The sequence below is a fragment of the Seriola aureovittata genome, chromosome 12 (assembly GCF_021018895.1).
Source record: "Seriola aureovittata isolate HTS-2021-v1 ecotype China chromosome 12, ASM2101889v1, whole genome shotgun sequence".
In the NCBI taxonomy this organism is placed as follows: domain Eukaryota; kingdom Metazoa; phylum Chordata; class Actinopteri; order Carangiformes; family Carangidae; genus Seriola; species Seriola aureovittata.
Window position 1 is genome coordinate 23571930 of NC_079375.1, and position 11554 is coordinate 23583483.

General features: G+C 37.8%; 1 protein-coding gene across 2 annotated transcripts; it reads left to right on the plus strand.

Annotated features, from left to right (window-relative positions):
* Nucleotides 1-2340: 2340 nt before the first annotated feature.
* On the plus strand, nucleotides 2341-8450 carry LOC130179134 (LIM/homeobox protein Lhx8-like). Of its 2 annotated transcripts, none has more exons than XM_056391910.1 (8): nucleotides 2341-2659; nucleotides 4299-4457; nucleotides 4989-5110; nucleotides 5469-5689; nucleotides 5890-5993; nucleotides 6594-6689; nucleotides 7325-7493; nucleotides 7864-8450. In XM_056391910.1, exons 1-8 carry the CDS (start codon nucleotides 2633-2635, stop codon nucleotides 7938-7940), a joined length of 975 nt encoding a protein of 324 aa, XP_056247885.1. In that variant the 5' UTR covers nucleotides 2341-2632; the 3' UTR covers nucleotides 7941-8450. The 2 variants fall into 2 exon arrangements, with proteins under 2 accessions (XP_056247885.1, XP_056247883.1); XM_056391908.1 differs by having other exon boundaries at nucleotides 2344-2659; nucleotides 7313-7493.
* Nucleotides 8451-11554: the final 3104 nt, after the last annotated feature.

The window sequence follows — 11554 nt, forward strand, 5'->3', positions numbered from 1 at the left end:
AGACTGATGGACAGACAATAAGTCGTTTATTTATGTTATATTGGGCTTTGGGAAATTGCGATGGGCTTTTTTTTTTCTTTTTTTTTTTTTTTAATATATGCAAACTTCAATTGTCCACATGTCTCAGGTACAGGTGTGCTATACCTGTATCCTGCTCACTGCTCGTCCTCAGCATCACAATTTATTAATCGTCTTAATGTTTCAGTCAGAGGAAATAACGAAGGTCGAGAGAGACCGAAACATTAGGATGATTAATAAATTGGGATGCTGAGCTAGAGCTGTGTGCTGGATATTCTTTTTCTACAAGACTATTTTTAATATATGCAACAATTAATTGTTAACAATTGAAAATAATTGCTAATTAATTCATAGTTGATAATTAAGGTTTTAAAACAAACCTCTACAAGACTTGCCTAAACAATTTTGCAGTCAACAAAATGTTGACAAGCAAACATTTTTCTCTTGACAACGTTGCTATAGCAACCGCAGTCGTTACATCAGGAGCAAAGGAGGAAATCAGGTGACGTTGGGAGGAGGAGGGTGGGGTGGATGGATGGGTGGGTCCACAAAACACAAAACACAGGACTTTCACATTAGGAAGCTGATGTTTGGTTCCCATGAGAAACTGCTAATCAACGTTATTTCTTCTATCCCCGATCGTTCCACAACTTAAGTGTGTGTTTGTTATCGTAACCATGACGACGAAGGTCTTCTACCCTGAAGGAAGTACTCACTTAAACTTAACCAAGTACTTTTTTGTGCCTAAACCAAACTGTGACCCTTCCACAATCTTAACTGTGTATTTATTATTGTCACCATGACGACACAGGTGGGGTACACCAGGTTTACGCAGAATGAATAGAAGAAAAACTGGGTAATTAGCATTGAAAATGATGAAAGTGCTGCACAAAAGACACAAGAGCAGAAAAGTCAGACTTCACATTCATTTAATCAGGGCTGATATGAACACAGGATTCTTTCCTGCTGTGACAATGATACTGCAAATGTGACTGCATACGTCCTAAACCACATTCTAGACATTTATGTCAAGCAAAAAAAACAAAGCATGTACTGCATCCTTAACTCCTTCAGAGTTACAGTACACAGAGAAATTTGCTGATTAAAAGCCCTGCAAAATAAAAAATGCATATTTTGTGAGCTTATCTTCCTCTTGCATCTTAAAAATTGTATTGTTTTACCCAGTGGAGATAATGTGATATGTGACAACCCACTTACTGTTAACTATAGTAGCTAGATGTTTAATTTAAAAATAACAATTAAATAAATAATATTAATTACAAATCAAGTCTTTTAAGGTCAGGATTTGTTTTGCAGCTCAATTTATAAATTAGATCATTTTTATGCTGTTCATTCTTTCAGTTTTAAGACGAGTTTTAAAGCCTGTTAAACACTTTTCTCTCAGAGGATAAATACACTCTGTGCCACACAAGATATTCAGTTTCACATAAAGACCCAGTTTGGACGGCTGGGGAGCTCAGGTATTAGATTGCAGACATATAAGACCCAGAGGGATTCTTGACCCAGTCTCTTTGCTTGCCATTCACAAAGTGGTTTTCATTCACGCCTTTGGTTGGCCATCATGTTCACTTAAAGTTTGACACAGCACTCTCTCTTTTCTGAAGAGGGGAGATCTGCCAGACCCCCTCTGCATCCAGAGGAAAACGGTCCCTCAAAGCAGAAAGTCTTAAATCATGGGCATTATGTAAAATGTTCAATACATTACAGGAATTCAACGAAGGAACAGTTGAAATATCTACTCCTGCACACTGTCAGCATTTCCTTCATCAGACATTAACTTTACCAACATAAGTGTTGACAGTGTGTGGAAAAATAGATCTTTTGTGCATGTCAAAAAAACTGATTTTCACTCCGTCTCAGGTAATTTAATCCATGAAACTGTTTTGTCCTAATTTACTCCAGGTATGAGGAATTACATCAACAGGTTTTCGCTGCTGGTGGGTTGCCCCCGAAGGTGCTGCTGGTCAGACGGTTTGGATGTCTAAACAAATAGAAATCATTCCCCAAAGACCTGCGCTGTGTTCATAATGTCCCCCATGGCAACACAGGGAAATACATAAGAAATACTGATGATGTAGTAAAAGTGAATCTAACAGCCTCTCACAGGAAAAGCACTTTGCAAAGTTTAGTTTTTAAGATTTGTGCTGTAGTCATAGTAGGTGGAGGATATAATAATATTTAAACAAATATAAACACAGTTTTTTTTTCAATAATCTAAATGCTGTGCTAGTTTGAATAATTAGCTCCAGTTATTAATATCTAAATGCTATATTTGTCCCAGAAAGAAAAACGGAAGCTCTGATCCTCACAATACAAGTCCAAAGTGCTGAGTGATGCTGCAGCGGGCGGGTCCAGGCCGTGAGAGTGGGAGGTGCACGCGGGGCTGCTTAAATGGAAAGGTCGCGGCTCTTTAGAAGTGGCGCGTGAACAAGTCTTCAGAGGAGCAAGAGGCGAGGCTGGAGCGGTGGACAGGCCGGAGTATAGTTGACTAATAACGGGGTGAATTCGAGAGAGTTCCCGCTCTGCTGCTGTGGAATACAAACATCTGGCTGAGGAGGAATGAGCGGGAGGAGGCTGCAGATGCTCCGTGAACATGTTTAACTCTGTTTCCAGCAGCTTGGTGAGTACACGAATAACACGACTTTAAAAAAGAGTTACAACTTCAACAATAGTTCATTAAAATCCATTGGTTTCATTGATGAATTTATTTAAGAAGGAGACATACTCTAGATTAATTTTTTTTATTAACAGGTTTACTTTCATATAATCATTACACTATTACTATCAGTCTACTGTTTTATCTATCTTACATTTAGGAAATCAGACCTCTTATAGATATATAATATAATCAGTTTTACTACAATTACATTACTACATTATTTCAAGCTGCTAAAAAGAGGTGAAAGTCTTAAGTGTTAAGTTCTGCTGTTAATATTGCCGCATATATTAGCCTCTATAACCCACAATTAGTATTGTAGCCTACTTAGAGAGCAGTCTACTTTTTTCAATTTCATTTATTTGGAGGTCATATTACAAAAGCTTATACAAGTAATATCAGGAACACAGGGACAATGCTTACAGGATTTATTTTATTCTCTATTTTATTGAGAGATGAATAGCTACAAACAGCCTGGAAGGCTGTACCTGCATAAATATTCATCATCCACAGATGTCATTGTCTGTAATAAAAATCACCTTTTCATGTAGGCTATTCTCTCTCGGGAAATATATCACGAGAAAAGTGTCATGGATGAAGCTATTTGAGATTTGATTTTATTTAAATACGTGCTTGTATTGTTTATTGTTTTTTTTTCCGATTTTAGTTCATTACTACACAAAAATATCCCTATCATTTATATTAAGGCCTCTGCATATTTCTCCTGTGTTGGAACAGCAGCAATAAATGGTCAAATTCAGGACCACAGTTATTCTTAATGTAGCAAGACATACCTGGAGGCGTCACTGAAATAAATAGTGGTGATCATGTAATTTTTAGTAATCATGTGCACCTGTGCGGCTGTGAACACAATTAGTCACAATCACGTTCACCTGTGAGCACGTGCCCCGGACTCTCCAGTCTCCTGACGTCCCCCAAGTAGGATTTGCTAATTGAACACCGGGAGAAAATGTTATTATTATTATTATTTTATTTTTTAATCGTGTAAAAATAATACAAAATACAGTTAGCCGATATTAGGTTTCCCCGAGGTGACCTGTATTTAGGAATGGGCTGATCTCTGCGGTTGTCATGGAGATGAAAGGGACATTACTCCTACTTGGTCATAGTTGTGTCGTACCTGACTCCTGAGCATGTCGGAGGGAGAGAGGCGACTTCCGGAGGCTGTTGTCACTGAGCTACAAGGAGGAAATATTTATATCGACACAGTAGGTGTTTTCATATCAAATTAACTACTTTTTTTTTTCTGTACACGGTCGTGAGGTAAAGTGTGGAGAGTTTAGTCTTTGAATTGTAGCCTGCGGGAGTGTTTGCTCGCTTCAAAGTGCCGCCAAATAAATCAAAAGAAAGCGTTTATAGCAAAGTCTTCCCAGTCTAATATCAACATTGTGAACTAGTTTGAAAACAATTTTATTTATTTGAAAAATAAAAAAAATCGTTTTGCTTTTCATTCACCTGACCCCAAAACTACGTTTTACATTTTGTGATATAAGCGTTTTAAGACATAAAAATAAAAGTGCAAAAGTTTTGTAAGCTGTTGTTACATGGTGTTTTTTTTGTTTTTTTTCCCTCCCTCTGACAGGTTTCCTCCGGGCCTGATGATATTTTCGAGGAGGACTCCTATTCTCCGTCCTCCCTCTCCTCCTCGTCGTCCTCCTCCGTCCACACTGTGCCCTCCCTGCACGCGCAAACCCTGTGCACCTCCTGCGGCCTGGAGATACTGGACCGATACCTGCTCAAGGTCAGACTGATACTGATGTCGCTGCAAACACTGCGAAAAACCGGTCCTCTTCAGTCGTAGCTAATTATTAGAAAACAAAGTCCCTAAAGTTTTTTATTTAGATATAGACACGTTTCAACTGGTTCCTAACTGGGGGGGAAATATAGGTGAATTATTCCACCTGAAGTTAAGATTTTTTTATTTGTACTTAAATGAAAATAAAAGTAATGTAATTTAAGATAAATGTAGGTGTGGGACGTTAGGTTGTTAAATGAAATTTTAAATCTGCACTGGAGTAATTTTTGGTAATTTTTGAACAATGAAAAAACTGCACAGATTTTTTTTTTTTTTTTTCCCTCAGATGGAAAATGTTTTTATATCTGGTTGCAAACCAAATACCCTTTAGATTAATCGTGGTATAAATCACTCATGAGAACATTATGTTGAATAAATAAATGCATTGCAGTAATATTCATTCAGTTCTAAGGATAGTATTAAATATACTAAGGCTACTAAGGTTTTTGTTCAAATTAAATCTCTTTACCACCTCAGGTGAACAACTTGTGCTGGCATGTGCGCTGCCTCTCATGCAGTGTGTGCAAGACATCACTGGGGCGACATGTGACCTGCTACATCAAAGATAAACAGGTGTTCTGCAAACTCGACTACTTCAGGTAAATCTTTATGTAAAAATAATAAATAAATAAAATCTACCTTTTCATATCAGTTTTCTTGTTTTATAACAGTGGTCTGGAGGAATTTTGTTTGTTGTTTCCTGAACTAAACTTTACATAAGACCAATTAAGGAGAATAATGGTGATATGGTGCCACATGGTCCATCTGAAAATATGCATTTCATGTGATCTGATGTGCAACGCAAAAGTTGGCATAGCTAACTTGAATTTCTACAACACATATCTGCTGGTAGGGGAATCTGTTAATTGAATGCAGGATTAAAGCATCATTTAACGTATGAACACCACTGCTCCTCCCCGCGCCTCACCTCTCCTCCTGTTTCTCATGTTTCTTCAGGAGGTATGGGACCCGCTGTGCTCGCTGTGGCCGCAACATCCACTCTAGTGACTGGGTGCGAAGGGCTCGAGGCAGCACCTTCCACCTGGCCTGTTTCTCCTGCACCTCCTGTAAGCGCCAGCTGTCCACCGGGGAGGAGTGTGGACTGCTGGAGAACAGGGTCTTCTGCCGGCCGCACTATGATATTATGATGGAGAATATCAAACGCACTAAGGAAAATGGTGAGTATATGGATGGGGATGGATAACAAAGGGTCAGGTTGAATGGAAACAAAGTCAGTAAATTAGTCGTGAAACATTACACTATAGTAAGAATTCGTTTTCTTTTTGTAGTGAGACAGACAAATCTCTGATCTGGAACAGGGCCCATATTTTAAAATGTCAGACAGTCCTTGTAATGTGTCCTGTGTCTTGTATTAAAGAGCAACCCAAAGTAGAGGACGAGGCGACGGACAAAGATGACTCTGGCTCCATGCCTAGACCCGCTAAGAGGGCCAGGACCAGCTTCACTGTTGACCAGTTACAGGTATTACCAACTACTGTGTGTGTTGGTGTTTCCCTGTGTGTGGGGGTCACTGCTGCTGTGATTACACGGCCATTTTCCCTTTCCCACCTGCCACCTGCATGAGAGATAAAGTGATAGGACAAATTACTGATTATCTCCTTTCCCTGAGGAAATGCTCAGCACTACTGTTGAGCTTATATGTGTGTTTCCTACTAAAGTAATAGTTAAATTACATGAGTACATCTCATTTCAATATATTTCATCAAGCTAAAGACCCAGGTAAATTTGAAAGAGTTAGTAGAGTCCAAAACTGAGTTAAAATGAGAGTGAATGTTTGATTTAGATTTGTCAGGTGTGCAGACACATGACTCCTAATTAATGTTAATGTTGCTCTATGAGTGCTGAATGTGTTAGCCATAACAAATGTATAAGCTGGTGATATTTGGTCAGCTTGTTTTGTTTTTCCGCCCTCTACTGGTGGTGGCAGCACTGGTGGTGTACTTTGAAACCAGAGTGAGCACTGCAGGTGCAGTGATCTCTTCTAAACTGTCACACAATCAAGCTTTGACTAAAATGTCAATCAAATAAACATGTTCCCCTCTGTCATTTCTACACCTGCAGGTAATGCAAACTCAGTTTGCTAAAGATAACAACCCAGATGCTCAGACTCTCCAGAGACTGGCAGAGAGGACTGGTCTGAGCCGCAGGGTCATTCAGGTGAAGCAACTGTTACTACCTGTAGGAGAGAGGCTATAGTTTTATCAAAAATCATGACTGACTTGGGCAGTCAGGATAAATTCTCTCAACAGAGGAAAAAATTATAGCTTTCTATGTTGCAGCTGTATTATTCCAAGTAACGTTCTGTCCTGTAGTCCTGTGTATAGGATTAGCCACTTATATTTTGCCTGTGAGTGCACTGAAAATAGAAATGTTCTTAGTCATTTGAGATCTGCCTAACAAGACACTTACATGACTGGCATCTTTACTCTCCTGATTGTATAATGAATATAAATGAACTAACAGCTGCATTATTTGCAAGAACTTGAACGTTTGCAGCAATTTCTACGGCCAAAATTTCTCAGAAATGGTCAAATGTTTGTAAATTTGAGTAATTGTAATGTGGTCACATTCATCATAATGAACTTAGAGAATTCTGATTTCCCTGACTATGAGAAACGAGGAATTTTAATGTTTCATGCGCAAATATTTGCTTAGTTTCATATTTCTGTGTCTGAAAAGGAGAAGTGACATGTTGTTTAAGCATCAAGTGACACATCAGCACCTGAAAGTAGAGAATATCACATTAATGTCTGGCAATCAATCCGTTCTACCTACTGCAGGTTTGGTTTCAGAACTGCCGTGCTCGTCAAAAGAAACACATCAGCCCAAATTGTGTTTCCTCCACCATGATGACATCACTTGCTCCTGGTCAGCTGACACCACCTTTAATGGAGGATCTGCATTACACAACCTTTATGACTCCAGACACACCGCTTCTCACTACACTGACTTATATGGATGGTAAGAAACACATTCACATCTCACTATGCAGACCATGAGTTTTGTCATTAAAAAAAATAAAATAAAAAATGCACCTCCAAATACCCATACAGAGAAAACTCAGTGCTGACAATCAAAATGATTACATACAAAGCGTTTGTATGGCTGCCACATAAAATCAATGCTAGGCCCAAACCTGAGGGAATCACATTTTCACTACAATAAATAAATCAGTGTTTATTGAAATCCACACCTGGCAATTTGTGGTAGAGCATGTTGCAGTTGTTACAGTAGCTACATGTACAATATAATACTACATAATAATTTGAATTGATTTGATTTTAATGATCTTTGTGGTTTATTAGTTTTCTTTTTCTTTTTTCTTTCCCAGTCCAAACTCCAGACCCACTTTTGCTTCAGCCACTCATATCGCATTCACTGACACAGCTGCCAGTCAGCCATGCCTGAGGCCTGAGCCACAGCCCAACTCTGACAACTGAGGAGGATGATGAAGAGCAAATCGTTACTATATAATTAAAAAAAAACAAAAAGAAAAGCTCCCACAAGATTTGATGAGTTCAATTCATTAACTGTCAAGCAAATGAGGAGTAATCAAATGATTTAATTTTCACTGCCTAATATGTGAGCGGACACTTTAAAAAAAAATGTGTGACTGAAGTCACTGAATTAATTTAATTCACTCGTACAGGGATTCACAGTTGAAAATGTCAAGTATAATATTGATGAAATTAATATGTATGTCATGAATTTCTTTAATTTATTTGGAAAGTATAAGATGAGACACTTTGTTGGAAAATTATATAAAAGTTTTTTGTTTTGTTTTGTTTTTGTTTGTGTTTTTTGATGTAACTGAGTAAATGTCAGTTCTGTCAGAATTAGACGGTTTCTGTGTGTGAAGACTACTAGAAGATTCAGGATTGGGTTATACTGTGTATTAAAGCCACTGGAGATGGTACATTCTTGGATAAAAATCTCCTGTTCCTTTCTGTAAAAAATCCTCTTCACCTTTAGAATCTACACTCACAACACTGTAATGACAAAGTAAAAACAATCTTTTGCAAAAGTATTAAAAATGAAAAGCTGAAATATCACATCGACATAAATATTCAGACTCTTTACTATGACACTTGATATTTAGCTCAGCTTCCTCCATGTATCTTGATCATCTTTGAAATGTTTCTACACATTGACTAGAGTCCACCTGACATTTTCTATGTGCTGGTCAGAACTTGCCTGCTTTTATTGCTGGCTGCTCCAAAGCCTCAAATAATGTGACTTCCTCTTTGTGATGTCAGTTAAAAGCAACAAAACATGTTAGTTTGACGGGGTGGTAAATCAAAATGAGGGACACACAAGAATCATCAAATTTTTTACAAAAAAGTATGTTTTACACCAAGCCAAATATCTTGTAAGTGAAAACCTACCTGGCAATAAACCTTATTTTCTGAGTCTGCCTTTGTGATGTCGTCATCATCATCCCTTCCTCATGCTGCTATAACCTGCCAAGCACCACCTATGTGTCCTGCAGTGTGTCCTTGCCTTCATAACTCTGCAAGTGCATGGAGGTTACAAGTAGAATTCAGATCCTATTTTCACACCTGAATTTAAATTCTACTTGTAACCTCAGTGTCACACACTTGCAGGAATTCTGAGCATCAAGTTTTACAGTTTTGTGCTTTTCATGTGTACACAGACATTGACAGAAGCTCTGACTCTTCCAGTGTCTTCATGTTGCCTCACCACTAATTTTATTACAGTATATGCTAAATGAGGTTTAAGTGCATGATTGACACATCTTTTATGTTCTGTCCTTAGACTGCCCCAAACATCTCAGTCAAAAGAGGAGCTGCTTGACATGTGCTTATTTTCCTTTTGTGTTTTCATTGGGATGGCAGAATCCACCTCGGGCCAGAACCACACCTTCAGGAAACGGTAAGTCATGCGCATGACTCCACCCCTTACATGTATATAGGGTCAAATTAGGGTCAAAATGACTGAGCTTGTAAAGTGATAATAAATAATTCCAATGTTTGTAGTTGTAAACTATTGTTAATTTCTGTTAAAAGCAGTTTGTGTAACTGCATTTCCACACAGATCATTGTCTAACGTTTAAGATGAGTTAAAATGATATTCTGTTTATTACATATAAGTTGTCGTCATATCGAATGCATCAGAAAACAATGTGGATGTGATCATTAATATATTTGGCTTGAATATTACAATTAAAATACTTGTTTGGAAACTTGCTGTGTCTGATTTGTTGTTAAGGAACTTATTGTGATCTGTTGTTGGCCGTATTTATACGTGTATCTAGGCTCAAATTAGGGTCAAAATGATTTTGAGCTTGTAAAGTGATGTTGACAAATAATTCCAATGTTTGTAGTTGTAAATCAACCTTTGTAAACCTGTAAGATAAATCTGCTTCAGAAATTGAAGTTTGTGTATGTGAAACAGTTGTGCTTGTGTCAAAGAGATTAGTATTTGTTTAAAGTCTGAATCAAAACTGAACAAAGTCTGAATCAAAACTGAACAAATGATCAGCGCAAATTAAAAAAGGGAAGGGGGTCCAGCTTGCTAGCATTAGCACTTAGCAGTAGCATTAGCTGCTAACATTAGCTTTTTTTGGTGAAAAAACTAGGACATAGAAGGTGACAAGATGATTGCAAATTAACAAGTGGGGGCTAGCTAGCATTGGCCGCTGGCATTAGCATTTTCTTTTCCTTTATTGGTGGAAAAAATGGACAAACAGAAGACATTGTAATCACAAAGTACGATAGACAAGTTACAAAATTGATATATATATATAGTGATATTTTGTGAGAAAGTTGATTGTGTACAATAGCAATGACAATAATAGTAAAAGTAATTGCAGGTATTAATGACATTGATAACAATTATAATGCTAACAATGATATATCATAATAATTGTAATAAATGATAATGTTGATAATGGCAGCAATGTATGTGTGCACGTTTATAGAGCCTATCCCCATTAGCAGCTAGCTTGCTGGCACTGTTCATTGATGAATTAATTTAACAATTTATAAGATTGCAGAATAATAGAATGTAAAAAAGTGAGAACTTTCTAAATGCACTGTATGTCTAACTGATTGATCTGTCCAACAGCCATCTCTATAATTTTTTCCCAACTGGTGCTTCCCACCAGGGAGTTTCTCTAGGATTGTGACAGCTAACCGTGTTAGCAGCATCGTCGCACGGCTCAGCCAGGGGCCTGTTTTTGTCAGGTTGCCGATGCGGGTGGGTGTACTTGGTGTCCTCGGGGTCACAGGTCAAATCCACCCCTCATTCCTCCCCAGCTCCATCTTCTCATCCAAATATGGTTTCTTCTGGCTCCAAAAAACCAAGATGGTGATGTCCATTAAGCCAAACTCGAGGCTTCAAAACGGCAGTTCACAGACTAATGGGTGACGTCACGGCAGTTTGCCACTTGATTATAACATATTCCTTAATATTACCACCTGTAAGAGATGAGTTGGCTGTTCCAGTGACTGTACAGGACAAATTAAGGTAACTGCCAACTGAGTATAGCCTACATGTAGAAAATACAAATTATGCTGTAAACGGCAAATGGACTGAATGATTACAATAAACTCAATGGTAAATAAATTACACCAGAAATAACAATATTAATGGCTATTTCCCCCGTACAGTACTAATAGAACTCAATTCATTTGCCGCTTCAGTCAGAGAGACTGAGATGAAATGACACCAAGTTGAAGTTATAAATGTAAATATAGTTACACTAAACTTCATCCAAGATTCGGGGCTTTTTGGAAAGAGCCCCACAAGCCGCCCCCCTGCTTTTGATTTTAGGCAGGTAAATAAACATACTGGGTTTTTTTTATACTGGCATGTCATGCGTATCAAATCACGCGTGCATATTTATCTACTTATATTATTTAAATATCCTGCCATTCTTGGTGTAAATATAAACTGTGGAAATTACTTTGGTATTGTTTGAATTATTTAATTAATTGTGGATTTGTGCAAATTTAGCATTTTTAACATTTTTATATTCTCGTCTGTGGTCTGCACAATAT

Bases quoted from the DNA above. Each gene is read 5' to 3' on its own strand.
- LOC130179134 (XM_056391908.1), top strand. From the start codon at position 2,633: ATGTTTAACTCTGTTTCCAGCAGCTTG. The intron at 2,660-4,298 runs GTGAGTACACGA...TCCCTCTGACAG, and splicing joins ACTCTGTTTCCAGCAGCTTG to GTTTCCTCCGGGCCTGATGA. The intron at 6,690-7,312 runs GTGAAGCAACTG...TACCTACTGCAG, and splicing joins TGAGCCGCAGGGTCATTCAG to GTTTGGTTTCAGAACTGCCG.